The sequence below is a fragment of the Octopus sinensis genome, linkage group LG15 (genome assembly GCF_006345805.1).
Source record: "Octopus sinensis linkage group LG15, ASM634580v1, whole genome shotgun sequence".
Classification (NCBI taxonomy): domain Eukaryota; kingdom Metazoa; phylum Mollusca; class Cephalopoda; order Octopoda; family Octopodidae; genus Octopus; species Octopus sinensis.
The window spans coordinates 57,218,667-57,233,976 of record NC_043011.1 but is presented as its reverse complement, the minus strand read 5'-3'; the positions used below and the strand labels follow the sequence as shown (position 1 = coordinate 57,233,976).

The window sequence follows — 15,310 nt, the reverse complement described above, 5'->3', positions numbered from 1 at the left end:
CTAGTATTTATATTGTCAAGGACACAGCAGCTCTTACTTGAAGGTCAGCATCGAACCCGTGGTTGTTGTCTCTCTTCTGCAGGGTTTTGATCGGTTCTAGCACATTTCCAAACATAAAAACGACGAGATGGCAGCTTATACAATTGTTTTTGTGAGGCACGGTGAAAGCGAATGGAATCAGAAAAATCTTTTCTGTGGCTGGTTTGATGCTGATCTCTCAGAAACCGGCGTCAATGAAGCTAAAAGTGCTGGAAAGGTATATATACACATATTTATACATCTCATTACAGTAAATCACCATTTATATATATATATATATACATATACACGCACGCAAGGATATAGTTCTACGGTGAAACCAGTAACCCTAAACCATTGTTTATTTAAGTATAGGGAGAGGACTAAATGTCAAAGTTCAATGTCCAAAACCTTTTTTGGTCTTCCAAGATGTGGATTGTTTAATATTCAATTTGCAATTTTATTACAGACAGAAGACAAAAAAGTGTATGGAAACCCTTCTACTACATAACTGCACGAATTGTTAGAAATAGCAGCTAAATCTCCCTCAGTCACATTGTATCAATCAATTTAACTGAAGTGAAGTTTATTGCGTTAAATAAAAGCTGGGATAATCTCGGTTTAATGCCTTTGAAATAAGTCTGGTCGGTGTGGGTTGACCTGGGGTTAAATAACAATTGAAAATGGGGATACAGCTGTGTGTATATTAATGTATGTCTGTGTATATATAGCTAAGAAGAGCTTTATAATATATATAATATATATTATATGCACATACACAAAGAAATCGCTATTTAATTATTGTGATTGTTATAATTATTAGTTAATTAATGGGATTTGCTTCTGGGTTTGATAGAGTGATAGAAGAGAAATATATATAAAAGAGCAGCGCCATGGCCTTATAAGGTTTGCTGTTTGCTAGAAATCCAAGAGACGAGACAGGATGACATCTGCTGCGTCTTTGAGGAATGAAGATTCGAAGACAGAAGAACAACGACGCAATCGCGTCGCTCGACATGGCTTAAATAGCAGCTAAATGCCCCTCAAATTGCAACACAGTCGTCTTAACACGGGAAGAATAACGCTTTGGTGTATGTAATTACTGGCTGTGCAAAAATCCTAAATTATTTTAGAAACTACGGTTATGTCGTGATGCAGCGGTCTTGTGGGTCAAGGTTAATTTAGGGGCCACACAACAATTGTTTCTGTGGCTTGTTTATTAATTAAACACACACACACACCTGATATATGTTATTTTCAGAAGTCTTGTGATGGTGCTTGATATAAACGAATGGTGTACTTTAAACTCTAAGTATATTCCTATAAAGCATCTTACATGAAAGCAGTTATAAGGACCTCAAATAAACGGATGTATATATATATAATATATATATGTATATGTGAAGTGCTGTCGTTATAAATGGTTTGTGAAATTGGTAAAATAAATAGAAAATATTCTGAGCATTTATTGTTTTTTTTTTTGGTCTTTTTCACCAAGAATAATTTTATTTTATAACAACTCTTTTTTTACAAAAAGCTAGGGTGTGTTTAAATGGTTTCAACGTAACTGTCACTTTTGTTGCCTGTGGTATGTAGGTCAAGGATGTTTGTCAAGGTTGCCAATCAAGGTGAAACGGTTTCAAATATTGTACTTTACGTATGTGTGCCGACTGTTACCATTATTATTATTATTACTTTATTAGTATTACTTTATTATTATTATTACTTTATTATTATTACTATTATTATTATTATTTCTGGCCTTGTGCCTATCTAACAAATTATTATTAATAATAATAATAAATTTATTTGGAAGTAGCTTTACAAGCACCAGAAAAATACTTAGTTCTATTTCGGGCTCTTTATTGTCTGAGTTCAAATCCCGCCGAGGTCTACTTCGCCTTACATCCCTCTGGGGCCGATAAAATAAGTACCAGTCAAGTACGGGGTCGATGGCATCGCCTTACCTTCTCCCTTCAAAACTGTTGGCCTTGTTTCCTAAATCGGAAACAATGACTGGTTTATTTCTCAACTTAATGGTAAACTGGCAGAATCGTTGGTGCGTCGGACAAAATGCTCAAAAGCATTTCTTCTGATTCTTTACGTTCCAAATTCAAACTCCGACAAAGTCAAATTTGTCTTTTATCCTTTGGGGGTCGATAAAATAATTACCAGCTGAGCCCTGAGGTCGCTGTAACTTTCTAACTCCCCACCGGCTCCACGAATGGCCTGGCCTTGAGCCAGCATTTAAAACCCTTGTTATTTCTAGCCTTTCGTGACTGCGGGATAACCGTCGACCGATACGGCATCCGATGTATTTTTACTGTTATTCATTACATCATTGAATATTTCTTTGGTTCGGAAACCATGGTAAATTGTCCAGGGACGATGAGGAGGGCCTCTGTCGTCTTACTCCTGACCTTGGACAAGAGGCTGACCAAAGATAGAGTCCTCAAACGGGGCAATTACTGCATCCGAAGTCGAACAGAATAAAATGTTGAAATACATTTTTAAACATTTTATTCAGTGTCGATTGTGGGGGCCGCTCACTACGAAGTTTTCGCCATCGGCGTCTTGCCTTACCAAAATATCAGGTGATGCTCGTGAGGGCGGGTGCTTGGCTGGTCCTCAGTCTCAGCCTCGACATCACTTGCTGTAATGCGGGATTTTTTTAAAGATTTTGCGTAACCTTAAACATTTTTAAGGTGGGGAAGAGAGTATAATGGAGGCAGTGGAGTCAATTTTATCATTATCACCTATTTTTTGTTATTTGTAAATTATATTCTTAGCGCATATTTCATTGGGTTATTGTAGCGTAATCGATCAGACTGGTTTTGGTGGACCTGACCAAAAGTCTTCTTGACCGTGGTGCTCATGTATTTCTATTTTCTCATGTAGTCTTTCTAATGTATTATGATTTTGGGAAGATTAGGCCGTTATTTTTAGCAGTCCGGATGATCACATAGAGGTTCATTCGTTGGCCAGTAAGTTATCTGTGTATGTAAAGTAACTACGTGATTGCGATCACGACGACGCTTTGTGCCGTCAAAATATTGGCATTGACTATAAGCTCTCCCTCCCCCCCTCTCTCTCTCTCTCTCTCTCTCTCTCGCTATCTATCTATCTATCTATCTCGTAATAAAGTTGAATAAAACAATCCAATATCTTTCTCTATTACGTATAAATTCCAAATTGTTCCCAGTTTAAAAAGCTCTTTGAAGCTGACTTCAGTTTTTATCCTTTCTTCGTTAAAAATACCAGTCAGTCAAATAACAACGTGGATTTAATCAACCCTATCTTGACCTCGTCGTGTCGTGTGCCTATATTATTTGTTTCAGTCATTGGACTGCGGCCATGCTGAAGCACCGAATCCATTATTTTTGTCTGTTGCTTGTCCTATCGCTCTCTTTTGCTCGGTTGCTAAGTTACTGGGGCGTAAACCAACTAAAACCGGTTATCTAGCTCTGGTAGGGATAACGACGCATGCATATACGACTGTGTTATTTTTACGTTTACTTTCAAATTCCATCAACGTTGAATTTACTTTTCTTTCTTCTGGTGTCAAAGAAGGAAGAACCAGTAAGCTACTCGACCGCCCTCCTCAGAAATTTGTGGCCTTGTAACGATTTCATTTTAGATTTGGCAAATAAAATACTATACAGTAATCATGGGCCAACTGCAGGCCATGAGACTTTCTAAATGGGTTACCTACCGAAAAAAAAAAAATTACATTGAATTTCTTTAGTTGAGTGATCTACCTGGTGATGAGCCATGGCTCACTGTGGCCCACCTCTTGAAAAATGCTCCTTCTGCCTTAAATGATAATGAGAGCCTCTATGCAGTCACTTTGGCATCTAGAAATAGCAACCGAATCTCCTTTAAATCCCATTCTGTTGTCTTAAAAAAGATGAACCGCTTGAATATTTTTTGAGCTTTTGTTCATTACACCTAAGAAAAAGACAGGCTGATCACAGCTGGAATGTTGTAATCATAGATCTAATTGATCAGGATTAATTAGTAGCTTAAAGAACATCCCATGAGACTGCATTTAAATAGAGACCAGTCAATATAAAAGTACCAATTATGGACTAGGAGTTGATTCATTTAGCTGTAATGTCTCTCCTGTAAATCATTGACCTTTGCCAGTTTGAGAAGTCCTTGAACACAGGGTGTAGCCGGCACCTTTGACCCTTTAAAACTGGTGTCCTTTGTGTGTGTGAGAGGTACATGTGGCTGTGCGGTTGAGAAGCTTCCTTCCCAACCATGAGGTCTTGAGTTCAGTCCCACTGCATGGCAAATGCCCTCTCCTATAGCTCCAAGCCAACCAACACCTTGTAAATGTATTTGGTAGATAGAAACTGAAAGAAGCTTCTTGCGCATGTCTGTATATACCCTTTTTGTGACATTCTGTGATGATTGTAAACGAATGTGTTGTTCATTTCCAGTCTTGTGTGAAAAATGTCTGGCTATGGGAAAATATTTTCTTGCTTGGAAACAGGCACAGGTCTGAGACAGGAAGGGTATTTGGCCATAGCAAACCTGTCTCAACAAATTCAATCTGACCTATGCAAGCATGGGAAAGTGGATGTTAAAATATTGATGAAGATGAATGACATTGGCTGATCCCATCTACAGAATAGTCTTCCATCGTCTCTTTTATCGCTTGAGCCATTCTTCTCCTTTTCTGTTTCTATTCTCGACTGCACACCTGAAATGGTTCCAGCAGATTGCTCAGTTTTTCTGTGAGACATGGTTGCTAACTCCTTGTTAATCCCATCCCCATTTCTGCAGAAAGGGATGCTGAGTGCACCCACTTCTCACAGTATAACCTCACCGATTCCGAGAGAGAGCTGATCCCAGAGATTTGATGGCAGACATCTGGAACGGATTCTTCTAAGCATTCTGTCTGATGCAGTAACAGCCAGTTCATTGCCTCTTTATGCAATCTCATTTCTTATCATCCTTTCAATCTTAATATGGCTTATCTTTTATCTTGCTTTTGTCATTGGGCTGTGGGCCTTGATGGGCATTAATTGAACAAATTGACTTATTCTATTAGTCTCTTTTGCTGAACCACTAAGTTAGGGGATTGAAACAAACCAACACTGTTTGTCAAGCAGTGGGAGTGACAACAAGCACACACACACACACACACATGTCTTAGCTGTAGTCTCCATCAACCAAGGTTACTCAGAAAGCATTGGTCAGTCTAAGGCTATAGTGGAAGACACTCAACCAAGATGTCACAGAGAGGAACTGAACCCAAAACCACATGACTGCAAAGCAAGCTTTTTAACCATTCAGCCATGCCTGATTTTGTTTGCTTCGTCTTCTTTTAATCCGTGGATTTGTTAGTCAGTTCTGTAAATTTAAATGCGTGAATCATTTTAAAGAAGATTGGCAAACAGATACATTTTTTTTCATTTTATGATAAAATAATCCTTTTTTTTTTCTATTAAATTTAGATGCTGAAAGAAAAGGGTTTCACATTTGATACTGCTTACACAAGTGTATTGAAGAGGGCTATCAAAACATTATTTTTAATCCAAGAGGAACTTGATCTCCACTGGATCCCTGTAACCAAACACTGGCGATTGAATGAAAGACATTACGGCGCCTTGCAGGGTCTTAATAAGGCAGAGACTGCCAAAAAGTATGGTGAAGACCAAGTGAAAGTAAGTAGACTGAATTAAAATATTGAAGAGTTATTTATAATTGTGATTGATTAATTGATCTTTGTTGATTTTTTTTTGTTTTCCTCCAAGTTTGGGCTGTGTTCCTGGTGTTTGCAGACCCTCCAAGACCAGGAAGATGGAGTTGGCTAAATGTTTTCTGGGAAGCAAACTGACAGCTGCAGGGAAAGAATGGACATCATGGTTAATGTTGTGAGGGTCTGAAGGGGTGAGAGAAGATGAGTCAGTTGGAAGTGCCTGGGTGGGGTGGAGGTACCATGAGACTAGACAACTCTGAGGAGTGGTGACCACAGTAATTATAGGAGAAAAGCTTAGAGAGAAGACACAACAATTCTGTGGGTCGGCAGTTGTATTGGTGAATGACTTCAGGCTAATCAGGAGGGTGGCCTTTTTTCAGAATCACAGTAGAATACCTTTGGGCTGCAGCATTGCCATCACAGATGTCAGGGAAGTGTTCCATTGTGGTTACCAGCTCAACTTTTGATTTTGTGTTTTTAAAGAAATAGAATATTGAAATACATCCAAAACACCCTCTCGAAATTGCCTCTGGGTCTACAAGTCACATTTTAAAGTGTTAAATTAAAACATAATAATTCATCATTGTCATCATTTTAACATCCACATTTCCATGCTTGCATGGGTCGGATGCCTTCCTATCACCAATCCACACTGGTTTTCCAGCAAGGTAAAATTTCACCGTTGGTCAGACATGTCTTTGCAAAATATAACACTGGAAATGAACATCATTCATTTGTACCAGTCGCAGGACGTCAAGACAAGTGGGACACACACACACACATATATATATATAGGACAGGCTTCTTTCTGTTTCTGCCTATGAAATCCAGTCACAAGACTTTGGCTATAATGGAAGGCATTTGGTGCAGTACAATAGAACTGAACCCAAAACCCTGGGGTTTAGAAGCAAACTCGTTAACCACACAGCCACCTCTCACCTGAATCATAGTTTCCTTGAAATTCTCAATATTCAAAATTAAATGAAACAAATAAGTGATTTATTTGATGGCAAATGTGGGGTCATGAAAGGGTTAATTGTTTATATCGTTCTTTTCCTCTTTTTTTTTTTTTTTTCACATAAAATGTTGTTGAAACATTTCGTATTTTTAAATTTTCAGATCTGGAGACGATCTTACAACATCCCACCTCCAAGTCTTGAAGACGGTGACCCTCGTTGTGCTAGTAACCAACCTGCTTATGCCGTAAGTAACAACCTATTTCATTGTATTAACAACTAAAGTTATCTCATTTCGCCTACTCGTCATTCTTTCCTTGTAAGAGCAATAAAAGTCACTGATTTATACTCAAATGCTGACAGAAACTACACGAATATACATGTAAATTATTTTTCCCTTTTTAGCTTCTCGATAAAAAGCTCGTTCCTAAACGTGAATGTCTTGAAGATACAGTTGCAAGAGCTCTGCCTTTCTGGCATGATGTCATCGTACCAGCACTAAGGGTAAGGATCTGTTTTGTTTGTTTGACTAACCCCATCGGTTTAGCCATTTGTTGTTTTTGGTTGTACTAAACAGGGGCAGTTTTGGGGATATTTAATCTTGATAATAGGGACAGTAGTGTGTGTGTGGATAGATATATTTGTTGTCCTCTTTCACAAATATATACCTGCTAAATCGGAAACCTAAAATGGATCCATAGCTCCCGTCTCAAGTTACGAGCTTGGAACCCTGATAATCCGTAACAGTCCTTACTCAGCATACCTATTCGTTTGGATCACCCGTGAACTAAGACTCCACATTCTAGATAGAGATATATGGAATTCTTTTATTTTTTTACTTGTTTCAGTCATTAGACTGTGGCCATGCTGGGGCACTGCTTTGAAGAATTTTTAGCCGAATGAATTGACCCCAGTACTTGTATTAATCCTGGTACTTATTTTGTCGGTCTCTTTTGCCAAGCTGCTAAGCTATGGGCCATAAACACACCAAAATTTAGTTGTCAAGCAATGGTTGCAGGGGACGGGACAAACACAGACACATACCTAGATATATACAACAGGCTTCTTTCAGTTCCTGTCTACCAAACCCATTCACAAGATTTGCATCAGCCTAAGTCTATAGAAGACACTTGCACAAGGTGCCACGCAGTAGGACTGAACCCGGAACCATGTGGTTGGGAAGCAAACTTCTTACCACACAGCCACATAGATAGCTTCAGGGACACAAACCACATTTACTCCTCCCCTGTGTAAATCACGCTTTCTGGTGCACAACTTCAATAAAAACCTTTATCAATGAGGGCGAGGGGGAGTGTTGTTTCCTTATCACAATCAGCCAGTAATTAGAAATGCAAATGAATATTGTACAGGGGCACCATCTTGAATAAATTACCTTGTGCTTTTATAATATGTGAAACCTGAGCCAGCAAAGGTTGTTGTAGGTCATGTGGTTGATCTTGCCACTTGTCTGTAAACATGTTTGAGTGATAGAGTGTAGAGGTGGGGGGAGAGGCTGGAGATGAGTTAAAACATGGTGGTGAAGGTGGTGGGGTAGTGACAGCAGAATCTGAAGGAAACGGGTGTAGGGAAATTAGGAAACTCATGAGTGAAGGTCAGGAAAGAAAATGGAAAAGTTTTATTAAAGTTGTCTGTCAAACTGTAAAATGTCAGATTATGTTGTGAAGGTCATTACTGATGCATTGCATTGAAACTTTACGGGATTTGCTGACATTAATGGTAAGAGAGATGCTAAGAGGGAATTTTCAGTATGAGAGAGAAAATGAGAAAACGGGAAGGAATCTTACTGATAATGCCAAAGGCAATAAACGGAATGGGACATTTGTGTGCGACAGTTTAGATGCAGATTTGGTTCCGCTGATGGGACAGTGGACCTGTTTTGGCACTGGGCACACCCACACATGCAGAAATGTACGTATACAGATAGAATAAGGCAGAGACATACATATAACTAGATGGTGACACAGAGAGAGAGAAGAGAAACATTAAGAAAGTGGCAGAATCAGTATCTTAAGATGGAGAAAGAAATGTTTGACTGAGCAAAAGGTCAGCCTCTTTCAACTTTGCTGCCACCTCTGACATTGGAAGCTACCAAGATGTCTCCTGTCCCATCATTTAAAGCCTCCAATAGGATGACCCTGCTATTTCTTGTTGAGAAATGGAATCAGTCTGCAACAGAAAAAACTGAGACAGGAGCAAAGAAAGCAGCAAGATTTTTCAATATGGACACACTGGAAATATTTGTTCAATTAAACCCTTCAAGGCAGTGCCCCAGCATGACCGTGATCTAATGACTGAAACAAGCAAAAGATAACTTTTCCATGCAAAATATGGCATGTGACTTACACACGGCTAACAACAGGATATATATATATATATATATATATATAAATAAACGGCAAAATGTCTGTCTGTGTGTGTGTGTCCTTTATACAAATCCACAATTTTTCAGTTAGAGGGCTTGCACTTTCTATGGTCATTGAAAACCATCCAAGGGTGGTCGTGCACATCTTTGCATTTCCCCAGTCACCCCGTAAAACCATTAAAAAAGCAATAGAAGTGACTTCAAGTGCCACACAGGTGGACTGAACCGAAAACCATGTGGTTGCAACGCAAGCTTCTTAACCACATGGCCATGTACAGAAATAGCCTAAAGTTTGTAGATCTAAAATAATTATACCAGACTCTTCCTAGGTCCCGTATGAGGCCATACACTGTGACATCAGCCACTGAGAAGTTGCTCAACAGGTTTCATAAAACAAATCACACACACCCCCACCTCCTGCCTAGTAACCAACCCGGATCAAGATTTGGGTAACTAATACATATTAAATAGCTTAGAACTAATTACCTCAAGATGGTTTAAATGATATTCTTAGATTACCAGTTTTTCCCCATTTGTGGGAACAGACACGTGACCACTCAACTTCTTAGAAACGGGAGTCATGTCTCCCTCATATTGCACCCAGCCCTCCTAAAAGAAACAAGAAACAGGAAGGACATCTTGGGTTAATACAATCATCATTGTCAACATCATTTAACAATTGCTTTTCCATCCCTGCATTTGTCAGACAGAATTTATTGAGGCAGATTTTCTATGGCTGGATGCCCTTCCAGTCACCAAGCCTCACCTGTTTTCACACAAAGTAATATTTCCCCATGGCCAGACATGGTTTCCATTGAAGACTGGAAACAGCACCACTTACACAACAGTGATGTTTGTTTACAGCCATCATTTGATGGTACACATGCACCCACAGAGTACTGATCACCGTGGGGCTGTAGCAGAAGACACTTGCCTAAGGTGCCTTGTAGTGGGACTGAACCCACAATGTCATGGTTGGGAAGGAGGATTTTTACATATACAACCATTACCTGCAGAAGCATGGCTGTGGGGTTAAGAAAGTTGCTTCACACCCATAGACCTTCAGGTTCAGTCCCATTATGTGGCACCTTGGGCAAGTTTCTTCAATTCTAGCCTCAAACCCAATCAAATCATTGGGAGAGAGGATCTGGTGAGCAGACACTGAAAGAGGCCTTTTAGATAGATGTGGGTGTTGGCAGTGCTGGTGTCTCCTTGCCCGGGCATCATTCGATACTTACACTGGTTGAATAAATATAATATCTGAAATTTAAAAAAAGAAGAAAAAAGTTGATCACAGCTGGAATGTTTTTAATCGGAGATTATCTCCATCAGACCAGACCTAAGGCTATAAACAATGTAAAGTATAAATTAATAATAAATCTCTGAACGAGGTATAGACAGTAACTGCATGACAATGTGAAGTATATTTGCCATCTCAATATGGCTAACCACTAAGGGTGGATGTTATTGTAGCTTGTAGCCCCAGGAGAACATCTTCTCCAGCTGGCTATTGACACACTTTCTGTGCCCTATTGGTATTTGCAAAGGGAGGTCATCCTTCCCTCGTCAACCTAAGTGATACACACGGACTGCAGTTTCTGGGTATTGACCCGTCATCAGCGCACGGCAATCACCGGTTTTCGATGGAAAGGTTCCCAATGCAAATACTTATATCATTTTTTTCCAGTAACTTTTCGTCACTGATCTTGAAAAAGTGTATGCAAGCAATAATAAATCTCTGAACGAGGTATAGACAGTAACTGCACGACAATGTGAAGTATAAATTAATAATATTTTATAACACAATGTTGGGCAGCGGTTTTAGACCACAGCTTCCAGGAACACATGCAACCTTCCAGCATCCTTCCAGCAGTCTCCCGCTGTCTTCTCTTTCTGAATAAGTTTTTCTTTAATTGACTTTTACATTTTTTGGTGCAGCCCCCCACCCCAATCCAGATTTGGATCTGGCCCAGATATTTAAAAGGTTGAAAACCACTAATTTGGGGTATTGCTTGCAATCTTTCTGAAGTTCGTTTTCGGAGGAGGGAGTCTATTTTAATGCATTCTCTATATTTCTTTAAAATTTCTTCTGTTTTAAAAAGGTTTTCTGAAAATATTTGTATTTATCGTTTTGCAGACTGGAAAGAAACCCATTGTCGCTGCTCACGGAAACAGCTTGCGTGCTTTGGTGAAATATTTAGATAAGATGTCAGAAGAGGACATTCTTGGTCTTAATATCCCAACAGGTAATATTTTTTACAAATACTACTATGCAGTAATCCCTCGACTACCACAGGTGTTACGTTCTAAACCCCCACCCCGCCTACATGATAGGTGAGAATCCATGAAGTAGAAACAGTATTGTAATGTATCATCATCATCGTCATTTAATGTCCGCTTTGTCCATGGGTTGGACGGTTTGACTGAGGGCTGGCGAACCAGATGGCTGCTTTAAGCTCCTGTCTTGATCTGGCAGAGTTTCTACAGCTGGATGCCCTTCCTAACGCCAACCACTCCGAGAGTGTAGTGGGTGCTTTTACATGCCACCGGCACGAGGGCCAGTCAGGCGGTACTGGCAACGACCTCGCTCAAACTTTTTACACATGCCAACGGCACAGGTGCCAGTAAGGCGATGCTGGTAATGATCCCGCTCGAATGGTGCCTCCTACATGCCACTGGCACAGAAGCCAGTTAGCCACTCTGTATATTTTTTTATAATTTATATATATATTTATTTTATTATAAATGCAAATCAACACCACAGAATTGACGTATGCTTAAACAAGAAACCGTGATATGGTGAGGGATTACTGTAGACCCAGAAATTGGATTTAATCTAAGAGTGGTGGAGGTGGGGGATTATTTTAGTGGTTTAACACAATTTTTTATATAGGAGCAGTCGTGGCTGTGTAGTAAAAAGTTTGCTTCTCAACCTCATGGTTCCAGGTTCAATACCACATGGTACCTTGGCCAGATGTCTTCTACTGTAGTCTCGGCCCAACTGAAAGGAACCCATCGTGTGTGTGTGTGTGTGTGTGTGTGTATATATATGTATGTATATGTGTCTATTTGTCTCCCAGCATTGCTTGACAACTGATGTTGGTGTTCATGTCCCCATAACTTAGTGGTTCGGCAAAAGAAACCAATAGAAGGAGTACTAGGCTTACAAAGAATAAGTCCTGGGGTCGATTTGTTCAACTAAACGGTGATGCTCCAGCATGGCTGCAGTCAAATGACTGAAGCAAGTAAAAGACTTCGTTTGTCCTCCACAACTGGTGTTGGTGTGTTTACGTCCCCATAACTTAGCAGTTCAGCAAAGGAGACTAATAGAAGTATCAGGCTGCAATAAGTACTGGAGTCAATTCATTCAACAAAAAATTCTTCAAGGTGATGCCCAGCTTGGCCACAGTCTAATGGCAGAAACAAGTAAAAGATATATTAGCATCTAAAACGAGGAGGAGAGGTTGAAAGTAGTTCATTTTGCAACTAAGAGACTCTGATGTTGATCTGACAACTTGGGCAAAGCTCTATGGCCTCTGGAAGTCCAGCAGATGGCCATCTAGGTTGTAGCTCTAATTGAAAAGGTCAGCTTTGTTACTCTGTGTTATGTTGATTCTGCCCAAGACTTTTAAGACCTGTGCTGGTGGCACATAAAAAGCACCATCCGAATGTGGCCGATGCCAGTGCTGCCTTGACAGGCTTCTGTGCCAGTGGCACGTAAAATGCACCAATCGATCGTGGCTGTTGCTAGCCTCGCCTGGCACATAAAAAGCACCCACTACACTCATGGAGTTAGGAAGAGCATCCAGCTGTAGAAACACTGCCAGATCAGACTGGAGCCTGGTGCAGCCTCCTGGCTTCCCAGACCCCAGTCGAACCGTCCAACTCGTGACAGCACGGAAAACGGACGTTAAACGATCATCAGAACAAAATTCTCAGCCACCAAAGTGCTGATTCAGGGGCAGGTAATTCATCATTATCATCAGTTATCGTCCCTTTACCATGATGATAAAGCCAGCATCTGCACCAGGCCCCAATCGTCTGTTTTGACATAGTTTCTACAGCTGAATGCCCTTCCTAATGTAAACCACTTTACAGAGTGAACTGGCTGCTTTTTCATTTTTTTTTTTTCTTCATGGTACCAGCACCAACAGGATCACCAAGTACCTTGCAAGAGATCACCCCACTCAACTAGGAGGGTGGGATTTGTGCCAGTTGAGAGACTAGAGGCACAGAGATAGATGTAATTCCACTGATGGAACAACTGGTCATTAAATAAGAGATCAACTAATCCACATCCCCCAAAATTTCAAGCCTTGTGCTTTTAGTAGAAAGGATTATCCTTGATTATCTGGATGGAGGCAAAGTTCCTAACATTCATATTATCCTGTCGAATGTTATGCTTATTAATTCAGTTTTTGATTAATCTTTCATTTTCTCATAGCATCGATATTCCACGGATGTGGTCGCTTATTTTTAGAATGACATTGTAGGGTAGGTGTGAGAGGCCAAACCTGGTCAGTTTGAACATAAAAAAGGTGGGATATTCAGACTGGACATGGCTAGTTTAAATGTTAAAGGATTTAACCATTTCTGAGAATTATCTCATTCGTTAAACATTTTTTTTCTCTCTCTCTCTTTATTTCAGGTATTCCACTTGTGTATGAACTGGACAAAGACATGAACCCCATCAAGCACTACTACGTGGCTGATGAAGCTGCTGTGAAAGCTGCTATTGATAAGGTCGCTTCTCAAGGCAAGGCTAAGTAAAAGCTGAACACTTAACAACAAAACCTTTTTTTTTCTTCATAAAAGAAAGAAGACAGCCATTTTCCTTGATTATTCTAACTTCTCTAATCATTTAAGTTTTTAATTAAATGGTCATTATGAAAAGAATGACCAGTTGCTGTACTCTATTTATTTCATTGTTTTTCTATATTTATGGAGAATAAATTATACCTTACACGTCCAGATTCTTTTTTTCTTGGGTCTACCTGGGTTCAATGTCGTACAAGTGATGAAAAATCACAAGGTACCCACTGAATGGGGGATGCTGGTCCTTAATTTTGAGGGGAGGAAACCAGTCGATTACATCAAGTCTGGTACATTATCAATCCCAAAAGGATGAAAGAGTAATGACAACCATAGCAGGATTTGAACTCAGAACATCAAGAGCCACAAGAAATGCTGCTAAACAGCTTGTTTGACATGCTAATGATTCTGCCAGTTTGCTGCCTCCTAGAATTCTTTACACATTGTTTTTCAAGAACATAGTTCCTACAGCTCAAGATTTACTTGTATGCATTGGGGTTGGTTTTTTTTACTTTCTCTTACATGTAAGATGTTTGGAAGTTAGAATCTAATTAACATAGCGGTCAGACAAAGATACAGGTATGGTTGTGTGGTTAAGAAGTTTGCTATGGAACCTCAGGGTTAGAGGTTAAAATCCACTGTGTGATCATTGTCAACTGGTACATTATCTTATATTCTCACAAGCATCTTGTCAGTGGAATTGGTAGACAGAAACTGAAGAAATCTGAAGAGTATATATATATAGACGCAGGCATGGTTGTGTGGTAAGAAGTTTGCTTCCCAACCACATGGTTTCAGGTTCAAACCCATTGTGAGTCACCTTTGGCAAGTGTCTTCTACAATAGCTTGGGGCCAACCAAAGCATTATGAGTTGATTTGGGAGAAAGAAGCCCATCATATGTATAAATATGTGTGTGTGTTCCCCACTGCCATTCAGCAAAACAGACTCATAGGATAGGTACCAGGTTTTAAAAAGACCTGAATATTGGGCTTGGTTCACTTAACTAAAACTTCTTGAAGGCAATGATGTAAAAGAATATATATATGTATATATATATAGAGAGAGAGAAAAATTAGAAAAACCACCCTTTATCAATTCAAAATGAACAATTAAGTTACACCATCTAGAAAATTATATATAATAGAAATATTAAAATTAAAATAACAATAATATACCGATGATTAAGTAAATTGCAAAATAATAATAAGAACGTATATATTTGGTAGAATAACAAATATATACGTTTTTATTAATATTTTGCAACTTACTTAATCATCGGTATATTATTATTTTAATATTTCTATTATATGTAATTTTCTAGATGGTGTAACTTATCATTCTGAATTGATAAAGGGTGTTTTTTCTAATTTTTATATATTTTATTGTGAAATTTGATTTAGTATTTCTAAATTGAATTTTTCCCTGTAAGT

The 15,310-nt window shown here is 39.2% G+C and overlaps 1 protein-coding gene and 1 long non-coding RNA gene across 2 annotated transcripts; one reads left to right on the top strand and one right to left on the bottom strand.

The window, feature by feature from the left end:
- The first annotated feature begins 2 nt into the window (after window positions 1-2).
- Window positions 3-14,032, top strand: LOC115219769 (probable phosphoglycerate mutase). Its single transcript, XM_029790019.2, has 6 exons — window positions 3-256; window positions 5,484-5,693; window positions 6,848-6,931; window positions 7,090-7,188; window positions 11,205-11,313; window positions 13,716-14,032. Exons 1-6 carry the CDS (start codon window positions 128-130, stop codon window positions 13,835-13,837), a joined length of 753 nt encoding a protein of 250 aa, XP_029645879.1. The 5' UTR covers window positions 3-127; the 3' UTR covers window positions 13,838-14,032.
- LOC118766376 lies at window positions 13,702-14,678 on the bottom strand. The gene is made up of 2 exons (XR_005002311.1): window positions 14,363-14,678; window positions 13,702-14,265 (listed from the first exon to the last, which is right to left on the bottom strand). It is a non-coding gene; the product is annotated as an uncharacterized LOC118766376 (long non-coding RNA).
- Window positions 14,679-15,310: the final 632 nt, after the last annotated feature.

Excerpts from the sequence above, each read along its gene's own strand:
- LOC115219769 (XM_029790019.2), top strand. The coding sequence starts at position 128 with ATGGCAGCTTATACAATTGTTTTTGTGAGGCACGGTGAAAGCGAATGG. Across the intron at positions 257-5,483 it reads AAGCTAAAAGTGCTGGAAAG|ATGCTGAAAGAAAAGGGTTT; the intron begins GTATATATACAC and ends TATTAAATTTAG. Across the intron at positions 7,189-11,204 it reads TCATCGTACCAGCACTAAGG|ACTGGAAAGAAACCCATTGT; the intron begins GTAAGGATCTGT and ends ATCGTTTTGCAG.